At 30.3% G+C, this 24,386-nt stretch overlaps 1 protein-coding gene across 2 annotated transcripts; it reads right to left on the bottom strand.

The window, feature by feature from the left end:
• Positions 1-1,954: 1,954 nt before the first annotated feature.
• LOC105141400 (secoisolariciresinol dehydrogenase-like) lies at positions 1,955-3,432 on the bottom strand. 2 transcript variants are annotated; one of them, XM_011048604.1, is made up of 2 exons: positions 3,019-3,432; positions 1,955-2,934 (listed from the first exon to the last, which is right to left on the bottom strand). In XM_011048604.1, the coding sequence occupies exons 1-2, from the start codon at positions 3,054-3,056 to the stop codon at positions 2,127-2,129; spliced, it is 846 nt and encodes a 281-aa protein (XP_011046906.1). In that variant the 5' UTR covers positions 3,057-3,432; the 3' UTR covers positions 1,955-2,126. The 2 variants fall into 2 exon arrangements, with proteins under 2 accessions (XP_011046906.1, XP_011046907.1); XM_011048605.1 differs by having other exon boundaries at positions 1,955-2,922; positions 3,019-3,428.
• Between the last annotated feature and the right edge of the window lie 20,954 nt (positions 3,433-24,386).

Here is a 24,386-nt window from a genome sequence, read left to right on the forward strand (position 1 = left end):
CACGTCTAGCTATTTGCCAACATCCTATGGTTCTCTGTCCTAAACAGCCAAATACAACACTATCCACAGCAACTACCACTGTCTTTATTGCCTTCTTTAGTTAGGTAGTTTCTCTTCCTACTCATGAGCCACTTGTTTTTAATGATGCCAATAGGTATAAGGCATGTCATAGTGTTATATCCGAGGAAATTCAGGCCTTATGCACTAACAAAACTTGGATTTTAGTGTTGTTTCACCCTTCGATGAATGTTGTTGGTAGTCGGTGGATATACATTGTTAAACGTCAATTTAATAGCAGCATTGAGAGGTATAAGGCATATCTATTTACTAAAGGTTTCATTTAGTAAGAAGGTATTGATTACTTTGAAACCTTTAGTCCTATTATCAAACAAACAACCTCCTAATTAGTCTTTTTCTTTATCACTTTGTGTGATTAGAAAATTCATTAGTTTGATATCTATAATGTCTTTCTTAATGGTGTTCTTAATGAGGAGGTCTGTATGAAACAACCTCCAGGTTTTGTTAACTCTTCTCTCCCTTTTCATGTGTGTTGATTGCATAAGTCTTTATATGGTTTTAAACAAGCTCTGCAGGCTTAGTACACTCATCTGAATGATTTCATACTATCTATTAGTTTTCGTGTCTCTAAGATGGATACCTTATTATTTATCTTCTCTATTGATGCTGATATTTGGTATTTTCTAGTCTATGTTGATGATATTTTGCTTACAAGCAGCAACTCCCTTCTACTTCAACACCTGATACAACTACTGAGCTCAGAATTTAAGCTTCACGACTTGGATACTTTTTATTATTTCTTGTGTATTAAGTTACACCTACCGGTATGAGTTTTACGCTCCGACAACATAAATAAACAGTTGACATCCTCACTCAGACTGTTTTGTTATTTTACAAACCTGTTAATACTTTTATCTCGACATCCAAACTATTATGCTGCTAGATCTTTTATTTTTTTGATGCTACATGCTTTCGTTAAATTATGAGTGCTCTTTAATATCTCACTTTTACGAGTTCAGATATTTGTTTTTTTGTTAACAAAGTTTGTTAGTTTATGCATACTTCTACAGATTCTCATTAGGCTACTATTAAACGCATCTTATGTTATCTTAAGGGTATGACAACACACAGCCTCCATATTACTCGTAGTTCTTCCTTTGCCTTACATGACTTTATAGATACAGATTAGGTAGGTGGTATTGATGATAGAAAATTTACAGGTGGTTTATCTTGTGTTCTTTGGTTTGATGCTAATTTCATGGAAATCAAGTAAGCAATGTATAATTGCTCGCTCTTCTACTGAAGTTGAGTACAAAGCCTTAGCTAATGGCATAACCAAGGTTATCTGACTTCAATATTTATTAACAGATCTTCAGATTATGTCTGTTTCTGCTCCTACCATTTGGTGTGAAAACCTTGGTGCCATTTATTTGTCTATGAATCCTATTTTTTATGCTTGCACAAAATATGTTGAGGATAATTATCATTTTGTCCGAGATAGAGTTGTAAAAAAGAAGATTCAAATTAGTTTTATTTCCTCTTAGGATTAGCTTACAAGTGCCTTTACTAAGTCACATACTACTGCTTTATTTACTACTTTTCGTTTCAAGTTTCGGGTTGATCATCCACCCTCAGCTTGAGGGGCATATTATATAATATACCTATATAGAAAATATTATAGGAATATTCTTATATTGTAATCTTCACCATTACTATTATATATTACCCTATACATATATATAAAAAATGTTAGCTAATCAATAAGTTAAATCTTCTAATTATTTTCAACTATATGCTATTGTTAGTCATGTCAAAATGAAAAAAAAAAAACAGAGAAAAACATCCATGTGTGATCAATGGATTCTTAATTACAAACAATTAACGCATACAAAACGTCCATATATTTTGTCGGTTCACTAAAATTTTATTTCATATATGAAAGAAATTTATCCTAGTTAAAAGTTGCTGGATTCGCTACTGGAAAAAAGGAGATACAGTTACGGAGACTATAAAATTGTAATACATTCCGATGAGAGAAGATTTTATTATATTGCACGCAGCTAGATGTCCTGAAGTCGGACTCTTGATCATCTTGAACAACTTTTGAATCAGGACAATATATTCCTTAATACCATATTGAAGGACTGGTTAGTGGTGCTGTATCCCCCATCAACCATGAGATTTAGTCCACTCACATACTTGGACTCATCGCTACCTAAATACAAGGCAGCCTCCGCCACATCTTTGGGTGACGGCACCACTCCTTTCAGATTGGCAGATTCACAAACTACATGCTCCACAAAACTTTTATCCGCTCCCATTGCATTTCTTAGCAGTGGAGTAGCAAGAGCACAAGGAGAAATGCAGTTAACCCTTATTCCATATTGCCCTAGTTCCACGCACAAATTCTTCATTAGCCCCACCACCGCATGCTTCGACATTGTATAAGCATGAGGCGACTCACCACATGCCACTGAAGCCACGCTAGATGTGAAAAGAATAACGCCTTTTTTCACAGGAATCATAACTCTAGCAGCATGCTTTGCACCCAAGAAACCACCATACACATTAACTTCAAATACCCTTTTAAAATCTTCATTGTCGGTGCCTAATATTGTTGGATCTATATTGCCAGTAATGCCAGCGTTGTTGTGCATGATGTCTAGCTTCCCATACTTGGATATGGCAACATCGACAACATTTTTGACATCGGTATCACTAGTGACATCACAATGCACATAGCAAACATTGTCTTCCGTGAGAAGTTCTTTACAAAGGGATTGACCTACTTGATCCTGGACATCAGCTATAATGACCTTCGCTCCATGCTCAACAAATAGTCTAGAGGTGCTCTCACCAATCCCGCTAGCACCTCCAGTGATAATTGCCACTTTACCAGCTAACCTGCAACAAAAATTAATTTAGTGGCATTGATTTCTATTTCGGGTGAAGGAATTAAAGCACAAGAATATTTACTAGTGAGAGCAAGTAGCTTGTTACCTTTTTGCAAAAGATGCTAGTGAACTAGAGGAGTTCATGTTTTGGCTGAAATAGAAATGGAAAGCGCCGGGGGCGTTTAACCTGAGAAGATTTCAATATGTCTGTGTAGACACTCTCTAAGATGCAATTAATATAAGAAGGAGAAGAAGGCCAACTGGCATATCTGTGTCGGTGGGAGGAAGCTATGTGTATTAACAGTTAAAGAAAAAATGATGGATAAAAAAGCTGCTACCAAATGCAGAAACCGAGGTCTTCTCATTTTGACTGCAACGGTTTCAGTAAATAAGAAATATTTAGTGCAGCGGCCAACCAGATTGCCCAGACTGCTACCAAAATGTGGAATAGATGCCAAAAAGTAAATTCCCTGAAGATCATCATACAACTTGCCATGTGTGCCAGTTGAAAATGTTCAAATTGTCAGGGCACAGAGTTGCAAGATCGAATGAAATGGTTTATTTTTAGTGAACCTCCTAAAATTGGTTTGGTAATGGAGTATCTAAATATGAAAAGTTTGTTCAATTCAGTCCCTATGAATTAAAAGTGAATTAATCAGAGTAATTGTATCACATTTCAATTGATGGACGGACCTAAACTAAAAGCTATAAAGGACAAGCAAATAGCTTGTCACGAATTTACTTTAAATTCACTTACCTTGAAGGGTTGAACATGGTCCCTTCGTACAATGAAACAGGATTAAGTTCTAAAATAATGTTTAATACATGTCTTATGGACCATAAATTATTAGATAGACTTGGAGTGTTTGTTTTTTGTGGTTTATTAAGCTATTTTTTAGAGGGATTTTTAATCTGTTTTTCTCTTGGTAAAACATTAAAATATATTTAGATGTTTTTTTATGGTTTTTATGTGCTATTTCTAAATACTATAAAAAATATAAAATATTATTTTAATGTATGTTCAATAAAAAAAAATCAAAAAAACACATTTTCTAATATACACTTAGCTTATCGTATCACCAATGAACTACGACAATAAATACAAAATGCATCCATAAGATCATGTAAAATGCTCGTATCGTCATGTGAGAAGCAATATATTTTATTTATATCTTATATTAATTAAGTTAGTTTATAGATTATGTAATCACGTCTACCAAGCAGCCCTCGCCCTTTTCTTTTACAATAAATGTGCATTGATCCTTTGTATGTAAATTTATTGCATAGATAAGGTGCATGGGCCATGGATATAAAATCGTTGCCCCTTGTTTCCAGATTAGGTTGTTACTGGTCATAAATACTACGTGGAAATGCATTGAACCAGGCCTACTAGATGAGAGCACCGCGTATCACCGTTGGGAAAATTTCACCGTCTTTTAGTTCCATACTAGACCCATCACATCAGTAATCCTCCATGTGCTATGGCGTTTCATCTCAGTTCCATACTAGACCTATCACATCTGTAACCCTCCACGAGCTATGGAGTGTGTTATTAAACCCTCCATATGCAATTGTTGTGTGTTCACGTTTGTTATAATGGAATGGTAGAAGTACTGATACAAATTTTAGATTACCTGTCCAATATTGGAATAAAGCTTTGGTTTGCTAGATCATGATGTTATCGCTATCTGTTGTTGGTTGAGAGAGATTATACTTATCAAAGGAAACATTTCATGGAAGCTAAGGATAAAACTGAAATTAATCAAAACCTCAATTGATTGTGTTATAACTTATTTTTGAGTTATTCCTGATTTATATTTATTTATTTTTTTAAAATAAGAAAATATAAAAAATATAAACAGTGAACAAAGAATATCAATGTGTCGTACAAATGATTAAAAATTGATTGAAAAGGTTAAAAAATACAACAATTAAAATTTGATAGTATTTTATTGATTGATGACAGCTCTATTGACAAAGAAAATTCAATTTGAGTAAAACAAATCTAAAATTAGATATTTATGGACTCAATTAAATTTTATTAAGGATTTAATTGAATTTATGGAGAGTTTAATTGCAAGAAAAATTGATTTTGGAATCAATTTAGGCTTTAATTGAAAGAAATTAAAATTCTGGGATCAAATTATAATTTTTGAAAGTTAATTTGGTGAAATTAGGGGCTTAATTGCATAAATATTGATGTTTGATGGCAATTAGATACTTAATTGAAGAAATTGAAACTAAGGACCAAAATGGAAAAGACGTGTAAGTAGAGCAGCTGTAATTAAAACCGGATCAGGGCCTAATTGAAGAAATTAAAAGTTTATTACTTAATTGAAGGTCAAATTACACTAATTCAAGACCAAGGACCAAAGTGAAAATGCAGCCAACTTCAAGGCCGCTGTTGTATTTTTAGTAGGGATGCAATTGCATTGATTTTAAATTAAAATTACAGTTGAAAACTTGATTGAACAAATTATAAATTGAGGACCAATGTGAAAGTTAACATATTTTGCCATCTTTTCATTTAAATGAAACGGTGCATTTTGACTAGAACGGCACCGTTTCCTGCACTTTTTTTTTTCAAAAAGAAAAAACTCAAAACGGTGCCATTTTGAACGGCATTGTCATCTTTTTTTCCCTGGACATGTTGAAACAAGGAAAGAAAACGATTGTTTTTTTTTCTCTGTCACCGCCTTCTTCCCTTTCAAAAAGATACCGACCTGCCGACGACTTTACATGTGTTGGATGGGCGGCAGCACAGTGACCACCTCAACCACATCCCCCCTGGTTTTGCCTATAAAAATAAGGGGTAAAACAAAAAACAGACCAAGAAAGGGAGAGACCAAGAACACGGAGTAAAGGAGAGAAAAGAAGAGAAAAGAGAGGGGGGAAGCCGAAAAAAAGAAGAGGAGACAAGCAGAAGGCGAACATAAAACAGAGGAGCGAGAGAGAGAAGAGAAACAGCACCACCAGCCACCAGCGCCGCTATCTGTCGCCTCTAGTAGCATAGCCAACAGTCACAGCTACTACAGGTCAGCCCTTCTCCCTTTCTTCTTTCTCCTACTTCATTCTTGCTATGCCTCAACTATTCACGTTGACACGACTAAAAGATTGATGTCTTTTTCCAAGTGCAGGATGTCGAAGTAATAAATAACCCGGCAAGACCGGGGTCGAACCATAGGGAGGTTAATTATACAAATTATAAACAACAATTATAAACAACAACAATAGTAACAATAACAACAACAATAATAATAGTAGCAATAATAATACTAATAATAATAGTAGTAGTAGTAGTAGTAGTAGTAATAAAGAAAAAGAAAAAGAAGAAGAAGAAAAGTTGATGAAAACTTTGAGATGGAAAATTAACGTAAGGATTAAACAATGATAACAAACAATGTCAAGGTTAGAGGATCCACTAATGGTATGTCAAACAAGTATAGTATAAACTCTTATTATTCAATTGGAAACCACACACAAAGGAGGTTCCAATCAGATTATAGATTGTTAACATGATTACATTAGCCATCTTATTCAATTAATGCTAATACTCGTAAATCTCGTCAAGCATTCATGATTATAACTTATGTTAACAACAAATCAAGTTCCTTTCATAGCTCAAGTGTCGGTTATACCATACAGTATGGGCTATGAAAGTGCCAAGCATTTGTTGTACCAAGTGTTATACAACATAAATCAAGATTAATCATTTAACAAGCAAAGTATTAAAGAGTAAACAAGATAACAAATATAAAACATGTTAGTATCAAACATTAAAGTCCATATTAAGTTTACATTATACTTATTCTTACACCATTAGTGTAACCTTTTCACCTTGACATAACTAACTTAGCTAGACATAATGAAAGAAAGCAAAATAGATAAACAAAATAAGAACATAAAAGTTAACTAAGTAAAGGAAAGGAAATGAAAGGCATAAACTTAATATTAATGAAAACAAAGCATAAAAAATACAAAGAGAGAAAGGAAGAGCATGATCTTGATCTGAACACCAAGATGCCTAAATGCATGGCAAATGCCTCCTTTTATAGGCCAAAATTGGGAACTATTAATTTGATGACTAATTGATAAGTGGGTGGCCAACTTTTGACTTGGTGACAATCCTTATCTTCTCTTGTCTGCCCAAAACGTCATTGATAACGTCAAAACTGGAGCCAGTTGCAAACATGAAAGTTGTAGGCAATTGTCTCAGCTTTCTTGTGTAAAAAATTCAGCTCATTTGGACTTCTAGAACTCCAGATATGGCCAAAATACCGAACAGTGCTCGGGCTGGAAGACAGATTCGGGCTTCTTTGTTGTTTCTACAATTTGGACTTGATAATGGCCTTTTTAGATCTTGGGCTCCATATGAAAGTTGTAGGCCTATGTCTTACCTTTCCATCCATATAAATTGGACCTAAATCTGAGATATATAGCTCTAGATATGACCCAATTACCGAACAGTGTTCCGGTTTGGATTGCACCGACATCTCTTCTCTAAGTTTGACCATCTCTTTATCCATGCAATTTAAGTTCTTCAAGTCATCAATCAATCCTTTCATTTATGTGATAGACCTGCATTAAAAATAGACATTTACCACAAATTAAAGGTATCTTATATTATTAGATACATTATTATAAAACATATTTTAGTTAAGGAGTTATTGATACTTCAAGTGCAAAATGATGATATAAAACCATGATAAAAATGCACTTTTAAGTACTAATCACACCCCCCAACCAGCTTATTACTAGTCCCTAGTAATCAAAGCGTAAAATAGAAAAACAATTTGCAAATTCCACAAAGCAAGGTATTCATCATTTAACTTCCATTAATCTATCCAGATAAACAAACTCTCATTAAATTTATATATCTGCTCAATACCTCTTAACAAGATATTAATAAACCTTTCTTTTGTGCTCAATGTATCAACACATAATTATGGGGCTTTTCTTGGAAGAAAACAAAATTTTTGTTCTAATGTTTAAGGTTAACTTCCTTGGGTTGGGATTACTATTTTTGTCTTTTTTTTTTTTAACTCTATATACATATACTTTAAAAACATCATGCATCTTTAACCCATGTAACGAGCTTTCAGCTAATGACTCCCAGACCAGTTGGTCTTAGGGCATTAGGTGTTAAGACACCCCTACGAGCTTAGTAACTCGGGTCGCAGATACTGATATGTAGATAGTGCAATGTTTGATTCCCTTAAGCTTTTCTCCTCAACCCATGTAACAAGCGTTGGGCCAATAGCTCCCAAGTCAGTTGACTTTAGGGTATTAGGTGTTAAAACACCCCTTCGGACTTAATTGCTTAGGTTAGGGAGGCTACGAAACCAAACTTATCTACATTTTTATTATCATCATTTTTTTTTCTTTTTCTTTTTCTTTTTTTTTCATGTTTTTCTTTTTTTCTTTTTAATTATATACAATCCCTTTCCCTTAGTTGTTACCTTTAACAAAAGAACATAAATAATGTAATAATCCAATATGCAACCCACAATCATATGTTAAAGTGTGTGTGTGTAAATTAAGGTTTAAAAATACATGTTAAATAAGTATATGAGCAGAATTAAGTGGTAACAATACGAGAGTTTGTAAACCTGAATATTTCAGGAAGTATTATAATAGACCTTGTTAAGAATGGTTACTAAGATGCGTCTCAAGAGTCACTTTAACAAAAGAACTCCTTTACTCTGCCATCCTAGTAACAACAATTATGCACATGCTTTATGAAATGAAAAACAATTTTTTTTTATCAACTACTACCCTCTCCCCCCAACCAAAACGAGACATTGTCCTCAATGTTCTAAGGTAGAAAGATAGAGTATAAAAGATATCACCTGAAATAACGAACACTGACAAAACCTGAAACACACTGAAACAAAAATAAGAAATAACAAAACACAATAATAAAACCAAAAGACATAAACATTCACAAATGAAGGCTCAAATCCAATCTAAGCTTTTTACGGCTTCCCGTAGATGACCAATTTATGCGACTCATGGAAGGATCAATCACAGGAATGAAAGATTGTAGTTGGTCAATCAATTGTTCAGCAGTAGTAGCAGAGATTATGATTTGTCGTGCAGAAGATGTTAGAAATTCCTGTTCCACAGCATGATCAAGAAAAGACAACAACTTATCATAATAACCATTAACATTTAACAAACTTATGGGTTTATGGTGAATGTGCAGTTGGGCCCAGATGGAAATATGAAAGATCTCTTCCAATGTGCCTAGACCACCTAGTAAAGCAATGAAGGCATCAGCATGGTTAAACATTGCATTCATTCAAGCCGACATTGTGGAGACCTGAAGTTCCTCTCCAATTATTTTTCTAATGATGTCCCCTCAACAGTAGGAAATTATCTCAGTGTTCTTGTGTAAAAACTTCAGGTCATTTAGACTTCTAGAACTCCAGATATAGACCAAACACTAAACAGTGCTCAGGCTAGAAGATAGATTTGGACTTTTTTGTTGTTGCTACAATTTGGACTTGAAAATAACCTTTTTAAGTCTTGGACTCCTATGAAAGTTGTAGGCCTATGTCTTACCTTTCCATCCATATAAAGTAAACCTAAATTTGAGATCTACAGCTCCAGATATGACCCAATTACCGAACAGTGTTCCGCTTTAGACTGTACCGGCATCTCTTTTCCAAGTTTAGCCATCTCTTTATCCTTTCAATTTCAGTTCTTAAATTCATCAAGTCATTCCTTTCATTTATATGACAGACCTGCATTTAAAATAAACATTTATCATAAATTAAAGGTATCTTATATTATTAGATATATTATTATAAAACATGCTTTAGTTAAGGAGTTATTGATACTTCAAGTACAAAATGATGATATAAAACCTTGATAAAAATACACTTTTAAGTATCAATCACACATATGATCCTAAATATAGAAGATGATCCAAAGACATTCGGTCAAGCTATGTCTTCTAGAGATGTTGCTTTTTGGAAAGAACGAGTAAATGATGAAATGGATTCAATATTGTCTAACAATACTTTGGTCCTAGTAGATTTACCTCCAGGTTCTAAGCCAATAGGATGTAAGTGGGTGTTTTGTCGCGGGGTGCGCAAGCGGCGTCGAGTGACAGCAAAGGCTCTTGTCATGCCTCCTGATAAGGGGTGTTGTGTGTTGGAAAATTATGATTAATTTTTTAGAGTCGTCACCTAGTATTATGGTTACTAGGAACCTATGGTCTGCGAGATAAGTAAGGGACTGGTTGTGCAAGGGGAAGACGCATCACTCCTAGTGCACCCTACCTAAGGTAAGCTGCATTGTTGTTTTATTGTTTTTTAAGTCAGTTTTTTTTTGTTGGTCTTATCTAAGGCTCAAGGCAGATCTCTCTTCATGACAGAGTTTCTACTTTATCAAGTTAAATCCTAACCGTTCTAAAGTCTGAATATTAACATCACATTTATTTACATATTGTATCTTTAATACCTGAGGGTGTGCTTTATCGTGTAATTTTACACCCCATAAATATTAAAGTCTACATTTAGATCCTAAAAAAGATTGAAAAAAAAACGATTTTTGACATGTTGGCCAAATCCGGACGGATAATCATAAACTGGTTATGATATCCAATTTTTTAAAAAATATGAAAAAGATGCAATTTTTTTTAATGAAAAATATGCTTGGAAAAATTTTAGGATTTCACCGTATGTATGAAAATAATTTTTAAAAATAAAAATTGATTTAAAAGTTTTTTTTATTTTTTTAAGATTTTTAGAAACCTTTTTAAATTTTTTTCAAATGTTTTGAAGAAAATCGGGTATTTTAATACCGGATTTATATTTTACAGTGAAATATACAAACCGATATTATGCAAAATTAATAGACAAATATTTAAGAAAATCACAAAAAAAAATTTAAGGATTTTTGAATTTTTTTTGTTTTTTTAAATATATAATATAATATTATATATATAAATATTATTAAAACATGTGGGCTGGGCCGGCCCAGCTGACTGGGCCGAGCTCAGCCCAGAAGAGGGGGGCCAATATCGACCCAAAATGGTTGGGCCGATACCGGCCTAGAATCTTGTTTTTTTAGGCCGGGCCAGACCCAGACATTTGGACTGGGTCGTGACTGGCCTGGGCCAAAATGAGGGCAGCTAATTAATTAGCTGCTGCATGCAGAAATGAATTCTGCATGCAGCAACCACGGCAGGGGAGGACGAAGAACAGGAAAGAGGTAAAGCAGGGAGGAGGAAGATGTCTGTCGTGGGGTCTCGGTCGTGTAATTGCCGGAGGTTTTGGTGGAGCAAACGGTGGCGGCGTTGGCTGCGTGTGATGAAGAAAGAAAGAAGCAGAAAAAGGAAATCTACAGAGGAGGGAGGGAGGACCTCGCGGTGGCTCTCGATGGTCAGTAGGTGGTCTTCTATGGCGGAGCTAGTGGTGTATAGGTCGTTGGTGGCTGGAACGAAGGAGAGAGAGGGAAGGAAAAGTTGCATAAACGGGGGCAAAAGGGCTGGTTTTTCTCTGACTTTGGACCCCAATTACTCCCCCCCTTGGGCCATCAAATCCACCTCTATTTATAGACGGTGGAAGAGGGAAATCTTGTCTACACTAGGGTAAAATTTCAGCCCTTGATTCTGTTGGGAAGGATCCCACCATTGGTTCAAAATAGGCACGGTGAACTGTCAAATCTGCCGAAAAAGCTACTTGAGTTGGCATGTTTAGGCTGGATTCTGCGCCGATGGGTTGTCATTCTGAATGAACTATTCACACCATGATGTAGAGGAACTGCAAATGATCATTTTCGTGCAAGTTTGGTTAAATTTAGTGGACGTTTAGTGCATTAAATGCACCTACAAAGTAGGCTACCGAACCAGTTTTAACCGGGTAAAAGAAGAAGATAATGAATAGTGACCAGACGACGCGTCGTCTGGTCCTCTTCTTCTTCTTCTTCTTCTTCATTTTGGTAAAACAGCGCCGTTTTGGATTGAAATAGGGATTTTTACTAAAGTTCAATTGAGTCTTTTTTCTTTCAATTTCTTTCAATTGAACCCCTAATTAAATTTAAACTTTGGATTTAATGCAATTAAACCCCTACTGAACTTCAATTGGAACCCTAAAGTTACATGTCTTTTACAATATGGTCCTTAGTCTTTGAATTTGTCAATTTAACCCCTAATTAACCATTAAACTTTCAATTTCTTCAATTTAGCCCTCAATTTTTCTCAATTAACCCTTTAAAGTGTGGTGCCTCTTGCAGATTAGTCCCTGGATGTGAATTTTGTCAATTTAACCCTTAATTGACCCCAAAACTTGAATTTTCTTGCAATTTTGCCCCTGATTTCAATCAATTAACTTAGTAAAAATTAAATATGGTCTCTTAAAATTTTATTCTTCTTAATTAAGCTCAAATTAAGCTCCCAAACTTAATTTTTCATCAATTAAGCCCTAAATAAAATTAATTTGACCCATTTAAAGTATAATTAAGTCTTTGCACTTAATTAAATCCTTCAATTGAACTCAAATTAATTCTTAAACATAATTAAAATTTAATTTGGCCCATGATTAAATCAAATTAGCTTATTAAAAATTTAATTATATCATTGGACTTACTTTTTCACTAATTATGCCCAAATAACATTAATTTGACCCATTTAAAGTATAATTAAGTCTTTGCACTTAATTAAATCCTTCAATTGAACCCAAATTAATTCTTAAACATAATTAAAATTTAATTTGGCCCATGAATAAATCAAATTGGCCTATTAAAAATTTAATTTGGACTTAAATTTTATGCAAATTCATCCAAAAATCATTTAATTTGACCTTGATTTTATATTTTTTTTATCTGTTCTTGGGCATAATGGGATACAATTAGGCCTTGAATTTCCTTTAAAAATTGCAGCTTGATTTTTCAGCCTACTTTCTCCATGTTGTCAGCCATTTTTTGATTTTTATTTTGAAAAAAAAAGTAATTTTTTAGGGAATAACCCAGAATTGGGTTATGACAAGTGTAATCTTTTCACCTTGACATAATAAACTTAATTAAACATAATGAACCAAAAAAAATAAACAAAATAAGAACATAAATAAGATAAAAGTTAACCAAGTAAAGAAAAAGAAATGAAAGGCATAAACATGATATTAATAAAAGCAAAACATAAGCAATACAAAGAGAGAAAGCAAGAGCATGATCTTGATTTGGAAACCAAGATGCCTAAATGCATGGCAAATGCCTCCTTTTATAGACCAAAATTGGAAATTGTTGATTTGATGACTAATTGATGAGTGGGTGGCCAACTCTTGACTTGGTGACAATCCTTATCTTCTCTTATCTACCCAAAACATCATTGATAAAGTCAAAATTGAAATCACTTAAAAACATGAAAGTTCTAGAAAATTGTCTTAGCTTTCCAGGAAAAAAAATTGAGGTTATTTGGACTTCTAGAACTCCAGATATGGGTAAACAATTGAACAGTGTTTGGGTTGGAGAACATATTCGGACTTCTTCATTGTTGCTATAATTTGGACTTATCTTAGGTTCCTATAAAAGTTGTAGGCCTATGTCTCATCTTTCCATCCATATAAAGTAGACCTAAATCCAAGATATATAGTTCCAGATATGACCTAATTACCAAACAATATTCCCGTTTGGACTTTACCAGCATCTCTTTTCTAAGTTTGGCTATCTCTTTGTCGTTTCAATTTTATTCTTAAACTCATCAATCAATTTTTTCATTTATGTGATAGACCTACATTTAAAATGAATATTTACCATAAATTAAAGGTATTATTAGATATGTTATTATAAAGCAGGTTTTAATTAAGGAGTTATTGATACTTCAAGTGCAAAATGATGATATAAAACCTTGGTAAAAATACACTTTTAAGTACTAATCAAGCTCTAGGGACAAGGAAAATTTAATTTGAGAAAAAAAAGTCCAAAATAAAATGTTTATGGACTCAATTAAATTTTATCAAAAGTTTAATTGAATTTATAGAGGGTTTGATTGCAAGAAAATTAATTTTTTAAGTCAAATTAGGCTTTTATTAGAAGAAATTAAAATTTTGGGATCCAATTATAATTTTCAAAGTTGATTTGGTTAAATCAAGGGCTTAATTGCAGAATTATTGAAGTTTGATGGTCAATTAGAGACTTAATTGAAACAATCTTAAACCTCAGATTAAACCAGAAAAGGCATTAAAATCAAGGGATCCAATTACAATTCACTAAGGGGCTTGATTACAAAATTGTAAAAAAATTTAAAGACCAAATTAGAAATATCATTTTAAAATTGAAACAGCGTTGTTTCATTAAGAATTACTACAAGTTATTCATTGTCTATAAGCAACGGTTTCTGCAATAAAAAAACAATAGGGTGGAGCTGCAATCAAGGGAGGCATGTCTCGTAGCTAATTTCCTCATCACCATAATGCACGTCGACCGTTACCATATGCTTATCATAATGCATGCATCCTCTAGCTATAAAAGCCTAAGGAGGGACCGAGCACAAAGAAAGAAAACAAAGGAGATAGTAGAAAAAGAAAACAATGGTGGTAAAAGAGAGGAAAACAGGGAGAAGAGGGAGAATATAAGTAGATGGAGACGTGAGGAAGAGGGGCAACAGACGGGGAAAGAAAAGAAAGGGGGAGAGCAAGAGAAGCAGAAGAACCCAAGGGGGGAAATGCAAGAGAAAATGACAGAAAGAGGGGAATGTAAGGGGGAAAACCATAGATGAGTCAGGAAGAGAGGAGGCAAAGAGTGAGCAGAACATGAGATAAAGTAAAGAGCAATGAAAAAACAAAGAGAGTAACAAAAGAGATCAAATGGTTTACAAAGCTGAACAGGAGAAGAACTAAGAAAAGAAATAGAGAGAAGGAAGAACTAGATGCAAAGAGAGGAGAGGAGAAGAGACGGACACATTCAGGGATGCATCATAGCTTCTTCCCAGAATCCCAATGACAAGCTTAAGAGGGATTTCTCCCAGCAGCGACCATGAACCAGGTAAGCTTTTCATTCCTTCTCCTTCCATTTATATTTGCACAAACACTATGCAGGTGCAATTTAATTATATTTTGATTGTAGTAAGCATGCGTGAATTGTTCATGAACACTTGCATTTAAAAGTCAATCGGGTCACTAGCTTAAGCCAGTGACCCGACTAGGCCTACTGGGTCCGGCCAAAAAAAAAATTTCTTCAAAAATTATTTCAAAAAATCTATGATTTTTCAAAAATATTTTACTATATTTTGATCAATATTGATTAGTATTTTTATACTGTAAAAATACAAATTCAGTATTGAAATACTTTGTTTTTGTCAAAACCTAAAAAATAAAAAATTGCTTTGTTTTCATGCATACAGTCAAGTCTCTCTAAAAAAAATATAATAAAAAAATTATATTTTATCTTCATAGAAAAAAGGTTTTAGTATGCATTTTGGCTTTAATTACTAGTTTATTAAAGTCACCAGAACTGGCCAATATCTCAAAAATTTCAAAAAAAAATATTTTGTTTTTTTTTAATATCTGTGGTTACGACCTTATATATAAGACATATTACAAATAATAAATTATTTATTAATGTTAGAATAGCTAGGTTTTACCCGATAAGATAAGAATCTCTTTACCGAATAGGACTTTTCTTAAACCGTAGACGGACTAACAACTAGAAAGCACAACAAAACCTTAGATTTTATCAGGCAATAAAACAATGCACCTTACCTTAGGTAGGTTATATTTGGGGTGCTAATATCTTTCCTTTACATAATCAGTCCCCATACCGGATTTCTGAGACCAATTAGGGTTTCTAGTGATCAAAATACTAGGTGACAACTCCCTTTCCCGCTTTGCACTGATAAAAGATAAGAATTCCTTGTCTTACTATATTTGCCAGATAGATAACTAGATGAAGTGGAATATTTATCGTGATGTCGCACACGTGCAACAAAGCTGATGATTTGAATAGATTGTGAACACATATATACATTTTCCACATAGACATTTAGATAAGATTTGAGGGTGGATGTTTTCGTTACAACGTCGCACACGTGTGACAAACTTTATCACTATTTTGTGATCATTATTTCACCTTTCTTTCTTTGTGCTTCCACCCAGGCTTTTCATTCTAAAAGGAAAATGAAAAAATAATTTTTTTCAGAAAGTGGCATATAAAAAATATCCAAGATGACAACTTTTAAAAGACGAGTAAGGACTGAGAGGGGGAGGCTCTCGAAACCATACGAGATTAGAAGGAACATAGGAACTAGCACCATTCCTATAAGTGCTTTTGTCTCGAAGAGCCAACAAAAGGGCAACCCTCTCTCTCTATCTTGGTCTCAATTTAGCATCATCATATATTGATCTGGAGAAAATTTGAAACATAATTTACTGCGACTAATATGTAAAATAAACCAAAAAATGGAGGAAATGGACCTATAAAATTATACCACAACAGTCAAAGATCTCAATGACAAGAATAGGATTTAAAGGCATCATGTGATGTTTTGAAATAGATCCCAACTTTTGAGAATTTTCACAAGTCTTGCAGAATGCATGCGAGTCCTTAAATATGGTAGGCTAGGCTAGTAAAATCCACTTTGTATGATTTTTACAATTGTCTTTCGTGATGAGAAATGACTCCCACATGCATCAGAATGATAAAATTTAATGACACTACTTACCTCATTGTTAGGAATGTATCTTTAAAATATTTGATCAGGATAATATTTAAATAAATAAGGGTCATCCCAATAAAAGTTCTTCACTTCATTTAAGAACTTTCTTTTATCTTGGATACTCCAATGAGTCGGCAATTGTCCTGAAACAAGAAAATTAACAATATTAGCAAACTAAGGCAATGTAGAGACAGAAAGTAAAGATTCATCAGGAAAGTAGTCATCGATTGGTGTGATGTCAGATTTTAAATCTATTGTCAATATTAATAAATGATCTACAACAATATTTTCAGTTTCTTGTGTTTGATTGTTATATCAAATTTTCAAAATAATAAAATTCATCGCACTAATCTAGCTTTAGAATTTCTCTTAGAAAGAAGATATTTCAATGCTGCATAATCACTAAAAACAACAATAGGTGAGCCAACAAAATGAGACCTGAATTTTTCATATGAAAATACTACTGCAAGTAATTCTTTTTCAGTAATGGTGTAATTCATTTGAGCACTATTTAAAGTTTTATTTGCATAATAAATCACATAAGATTTCTTTTCTTTGTCCCGAAACAGCACCCACGGTATAATCACTAACGTCACACATTATTTCAAAAGGTAATGACCAATTAGGAGGTTCAATGACAAGGGCAGAAGTAAGCAAGTTTTTAAGTTTAACAAAAGCTTCTTCACAATATTCAGTCCATTCAAAAAATATTGATTAGCACTTAAAAATGAATTTCTATCAAGGTGTTATATCAGCATTTTGCACTCAAAGTATCAATAACTCATTAACTAAAGAATGTTTTATAATAACAAATCTAATACTATAAGATACATTTAATTTATGGTAAATGTTCATCTTAAATGCAAGCGTATCACATAAATCAAAAAATTAATTGATGAGTTTAACTACTAAAATTGAAAAGACAAAGAGATGGCCAAACTTAGAAAAGAAATGTTGGTTTAGTCGAAACTAGAACATTGTTCTGTAATTGGATCATAACTAGAGTTATAGAACTTGGATTTAGGTCTGCTTTATATGGATGGAAAGCTAAGACGTAGGCCTAAAACTTTCATGGGAAGGTCAGACTCAATTCTGTTATTTGAAAGTCCAAATCTTAACAACAATCAAGAAGTCTAAATTTGTCTTGTAGCTTAGATACTATTCAGTGTTCAACCCATATCTTGAGTTCTAGAAGTCTAAATGACTTCAAATTTTTTTGTGTTGGAAAAATAAGACAATTTCTTAGAACTTTCATGATTTAAGTCTATTCAAATTCTAATATTAGCAATGGCGTTTTTTACAGACAAAAAGATAAGAATTGTCACCAAGTCAAAAGTTAGTCACCCACTCAATAATTAGTCATCAAATCAATAGTTTTTTTATTTTGGCCTATAAAAGGAAGCATTTGCCATACATTTAGGTATCTTGGTTTTCATATCAAGATAATATTCTTGCTTTTTCTCTTTATATTTTTATAATATTCAATTTTGCTTTTATTAATCTCTTGTTCATGCTTTTCATTTCCTTTCCTTTCCTTTCATTAATCTCTTGTTTATACTTTTCATTTTATTTTTTTTACTTAGTTAACTTATATCTTCTTTATGTTCTTATTTATTTATATTTTTCTTCTTTTATTATGTTGTTTTATCTTATTTGCCTAGGTAGTTCCAACTCCATATATTTAATAAAATGATAGGTAATCAAAATGACTTCCTTTATTGTTTTTTTCTTTCAATTCATGTGCATTACAATCCCACTTCCGAATTATGTAGAGCAAGTCTATACATCTTTAGATACAAATAAATTGTAAATAATATTCATATATATATGAAAATTACTTCTTCTTTTTTCATACTCATAAAATCGTTTATTCATTGTGGGATCAAAATTCATTACTTATATAATTTTCCAAATCTATTTGAGAGACTTGAATATTATAAAAATAAATATGGTCATTATTATTTATGTGCTATGTATTGTTTAAAAAAAACTTTAATATATTAAAAAATTATAATTTAATAATTTCTTAAAAAACAAGTTAAACATCCCTGTTTATAACCTAAAATCTTATAAAAAAATGATTTTTTTATTAAAAATTATATCACTAATCTAACTATCATTACAATTTCTATACTAACTAAATTATTATAAATATTAATAGTTAAATAAATATTAAAATAAAACTAATTATATTATAAAATTTTTATAAAAAATATCTTTCCGACGTCACATCACTGCACCCGTTCCTCTTACCCCAATACAATCTCAACTGAAATTATAGTAAATCAACTTGTGTATATAATATCACTGCACTGCACCGGTTACTATGACCCCACACTAGTAGTTGTGACTGGGAACTCTGGCAGATCACGTTTTCTCTGCAAATTAAGTTGCTGTTGGAAATGTAATAATAATTATTTTTTAAAATATTCTTTTATTAAAATAATATTTTTTTATTTTAAAAATATTATTTTTAATATTAATATTTGAAAATGATTTAAAAATATAAAAAAATAAAATTTAAAAAAAATAAAATTTCATCAACCTACATTTTCAAACAGCCAACTACTGTGCAATTATGGTCACACTTCTCTAGGTATGTCTATCAATTGTATTATTCTTAAATTTAAGTGTGTTTTTGGTGAGAGATGTGATGAATTTTTTTAAAAGATATAATCTTTTTAAAATAGAAATTACATCTTTTAAAAGTAAAAGATACATGATTTTTATTAAAAATAGCTATTATATCTTTCACCTAAACACACGCTTCCTGTACGCGCATTTTACTATATGGTTGGACAAATTTATTTTGAATAAAAATCAATACTCATATACTAAAAATAAGTAAAAAAATATAAAAAATATTTTATAATAAATATGGAAAAAGATATACAAAAATTTTAACATGAAAAAAAACATTTGACCAAGAAGCTAGATCCTAAATCATGATTTGGTCAATTTATTTGAAACTTGATCTAGTTAAGCATGTGTTTATTTTTTGAAAAATAATTTCTTTGAAAATATTTTTTATATTTTTATATGTTTGTTTATTATTAGAAAAATTAATCAATGAAAAATAATTTTTGATTAACAGAAAATATTTTTCAGTTAAAAAAATTTAACTTGATTTCCAGAAAAGTATTTTTCTTTTATATTAGACGGAAAACACTTTGCAGAAGTTGTGAAAAATTTAAAAATTTTATATTATATGCTAATTATATCAAATTTGATTATCAAACTTTTGATTATTATATATATTTTGTTTTGAATATTTATTTTTTAATTTCATCCCTTAGAATTTAATTTTTACATTAACTTTGGTGCTAACTTTTATAATTGTTATTTGCTTTTTCCTTATCATTTTTTAATTGAAATTTTTTATCTATCAAATTTAGTCCTCATTCTTGTGATTGTTATTTATTTTATTTGAAATAATTTATGAAATGTTAATTATTATTATTTTAATTTTTTCATCTTTCAATTTTTTTATTTTTTAGATTTGACCTCTATTATTTTGATTATTATTTATTTTATTTGAGATAATTTATGAAATTATATTTTTTTCAATTTCATTCTCATTCAAATTTTTAATTTGTAAGATTTGTTCCTCATTATTTTAATAAACTTGAAAAAAATAAAACATTAATAAGTTATTTTTTAGTTCATTTTTCATGACATAACCAAATATTGAAAAGTGTTTTCCAACTTATTTTTCATTACACTACCAAACATCAAAAAATAATTCACTTTTCTAAAATTTACTTTCCAAAAATAATTACTTTACAGCACACAAACAAGGTCTAAAAACATTCAGATGTCATTTAATCCTCAGTCTATTCTATAAGACTCAAGTGTAAAACAACAAATTTTCAAGAAAATAAAAGAAGAAGAAGAAGAAATAATGCAGATGTTGTCTACTTGCTGGAATGTATAAAATACATGTTAGTAATTATTTTATTAAAAATAAAATATACAACATAAAAAAATACTAAAATATCCTTCATAACTCTTTTAATTACACAATATACCCATTTTACTATCATAAGCCACAATAATTTATGCCTAGAATTATAGTAAAATCCACACTATTTAGTTTTTTTTTGTAATATGTTTGAGTTTGTAGACAATACCTTTTGTCACCTTTTTTTTTTTCACATGCATTGCAATCTCATTGCCGAATTATAAAGATCAAGTCTATACATGTTTAGATACAAATAAAATATACTATACTTTAAAAGATGTGAAAAAAAATATTGTGTACATGTTATGAATTTAAATTTATTATATTGTGAACTATATTATAGATATAAAGTATTTGTATTATGAACGACTTTGTAAAGTTATAGGGGTATTATATTTTCTATTTTTTATGTCAAAAGTTGTTAGGTCTAGTTTGCAGCCAGACCTAATGCTATTGGGTCTGGCTAGGCATTAAATTGCTTCTAAAAGACATTAACTTTTTTTTAGGAGCCAAACCCAAATCAGTTCAACACGAATATGAATGCTTGTTCGGTAGTGAAGGACATCCCCAAAACTTCTAATTTTCCAAAAAAAAGTGACTACAAGCTTCATATAAAGAAAAAGCAATGATTAATGAAGAATAGCAAGAGAAGATTATTGGATCTGGCTTGGCAGTCAATCCAAAGAATCTTGGGCATGGCTCAACAACGTTTTTCCTTTTAAAATATTTTTAATTTTTTTTCTCTTGACTTTTTTCTTATTTAATTTTTCCTTCATACGGTCAAGAGAAAATAAATTGATGAGACTTTTTTATATTGCACAAAAGTTTAGTGATGATAATTTTTTCTCATTTAAGGTTGGGTTGAATTTCTTTATCAAAGCATGTTTGTTCTTGCATTCTAAAAATCTTTCAATTTTTTATTTTTTTCTTTAATTTAAATTAATATTTTTTTATTTTTTTGATGTGATGATATAAAAAAATATTTTTTTTAAAAAAATGATCTCAATATATATATTTTTAAAAATATTTTAAAACATAATTGTTATGTAATAATCTACTAGCTAGCATATTAGCCCACGCTCCATACCATATACAAATAAAGTATTTTCTACAGTAGCACCATTAATAGCATATAGTGGAGTAGCGCCTAATACATCAGTAATTAATTTCTTTACATTTAATTTTTATTCTTTTAATATATATTTAATTTTAATTTTTTCCTCTTTAATTTTTTTATTTTCTCTATTTTTTTCATACTATAAGGAGGAAATAAATTTATGGAACTTATGAAAGTTGGGTAATGATAAGTTTTATTATTTGAGGTTGCGTTAAATTTTTTTTATTAAAGCATGTTCTTTTTGCATTTTAAAAATGCTTTTAAAAAAATTGAATTTTTTTATTTAACTCAAATTAATATTTTTTTGATGTTTTTGTATTATTTTGATTTGATGATATAAAAGATAAATTTAAAAAAATAAAAAATTATCTTAATATATTTTTTTAAAAAAAATAAATGTTAAGTAATAATATAATATCTAGCATATTAGCCTACACTCCACAGTGGGTCAATAACAAAAAAAAAATTTAAATGTAAAAATGCATAAGTTGGGTTAAAAGCATATAATGTATTTGCACTATCACTATCTTTAAACATATAGTATTTTATAAAATAGCACCATGAATAGCGAATAGCAGCGCGACGCTTAATACACCAACAACTAATTTTTATCCTTTTAAGATATTTCAAATTTTATTTTTGTTCCCTTTTAATTTTTTTTTCTTTCCTCTTATTTTTTTCAAGTTGTCAAAAGAAAATAAATTGATAATATATATATATATATTTATATATATATATATATATATATATATTCCACAAACTCTACCACAATCTTTAGATTTATCAATGGAATTTTTTATTGGTATTTATACTATCATTCCATAGGTAATTAATTTACCAATGAAATCAACAACAAAAATGCTCTATTGGTGAACCTTTTGTCGGTACTTTTTAATCCGTTGATAAGTATGTTGGTAAAAAAAAAAATATTACCAATGGATTTATTAACGGAAAAGGTACGCAAAAGAAATTATCCACTTCATTCAATTCGTATTTCCCTCAGAAAAATATCATATGTAATTTTACCGGTAATTATTTAAAAAATTCATTTTATAAAATTATAAAATAATTAAATTAATATAAATCAACACTCTATAATACTCCAAACGCTTGGAAAAAAGAAGAAAAAATCATATGAAAAAAATCCTTCAACAATATTCATAAATTTATTAAGAAAAAAACAACTAAAAATAAAATAAAAAACAAATATAGTGAAAAAAACACAAAAAAAAAATCTTATCTTAATATGGTTGCAAGTGAAGTTAAGAAAAGAAAAGAATCCGTAAAGTATATTAATTAAAACTGAGAATTAAAAAAAAAAGATAAAAATACATACCTAAGCATGTAGAAAAAGAGAAGGAATTGAGGAGTTAAAAGAAAAGAAAGAAATGGATATTGATATTTTTTTATATATATGGAAAAGAAGAAGAAGAAAAGAGCTTCAACTATTGTGAAATTAGAGATTCTAGATTTTTTTACTAGATTGTTTTACCAATAAATAATTAAATATTAATATTTTTAATCATTTAATCAATAAACAAACTCAGCGCCATATATAGCTTTCTTTAAGACCCTATAAAGGAGGATTATATAAAGGAGAGACAGTAATTCATGAAGAACAATGGGAGAAGATTATTGGGTTTGGCTAGCTAACCTAATACTTTTGGGTATGGCTTGGCTGCCAGCCCAAGGGCTTAGGTCTGATTAGGCCACCATATCCATGGATATTTGGACCAGCTCAACAGCCTTTTTACTTTTAAGATATTTTTAAAAACATTCATCTTGATTTTTTTATTTTCTTTTATTTTTTTCATCATACGATAAAAAGGCTATAAATTGATAAGAATTATTTTATATTATATAAAATTTAGGAGATAATATTTTTTTTATTTGAGGTTAGCTGAATTTCCATATTAAAGTATGTTTGTTATTTGTGTTTTAAAAATATTTTAAGAAACATTCAAAAAAAAAAATTATTGTTTATGTTAATTTAAATTATTTTTATGTTTTGGTATTATTTTGATGTTATAATACAAAAATAAATTTTAAAAAAATATATTATTTCAAAAATAAAGTTCTAATTTTTTTACGCTTTCTACTAAAGTAAAGGAATTTCTTTAATTTTAATTTTTTTAAAATATTTTTCTTAATTTTATTTTTTTAAAATATGGAGTATTGCTTCGTGGTCAGATTTAATATTTTTGGGTTTGGTTGAGTATCAGATGTAAAGATATTGAGTTTTACTTGATTGTTAAACCCAAAATACATAAATATTCTTTATATTTTTTATATTTATTTTATAATTTTAAAAAAATATTATTTACCTGTTGCGAATACAAGCCAATATATTATTATAAATAATATTAATATATGTGAAAATTACTTTTTTTTCGTACTCATGAAATCGTTCATCAATTGCAGGATCAATAATTCATTATTTATATAATTTCCCATGTCTATTTATAGCGAGAGAGATTTGAACGTTGTAAGAATGATGAATACGGTCATTATCACTGACATGCTATATATATTGTAAAAATGTAAAAAAAAAAAAAAAACACCTTTAATATATTAAAAAACTTATAATTTAATATTTTCTTTTCTAAAAACAAGGTAAACATCCCTGTTTATAACCTAAAATCTTTATAAAAATGATTTGTTATAAAAAATTATATACTAATCTGTTCGAATTTCTTTACTTTTTAAATTCTTATATATTAATAGTTAAATAAATATTAT

Source organism: Populus euphratica, unplaced genomic scaffold (assembly GCF_000495115.2).
Source record: "Populus euphratica unplaced genomic scaffold, PopEup_1.0 scaffold144.1, whole genome shotgun sequence".
NCBI classification, from domain to species: Eukaryota; Viridiplantae; Streptophyta; class Magnoliopsida; order Malpighiales; family Salicaceae; genus Populus; species Populus euphratica.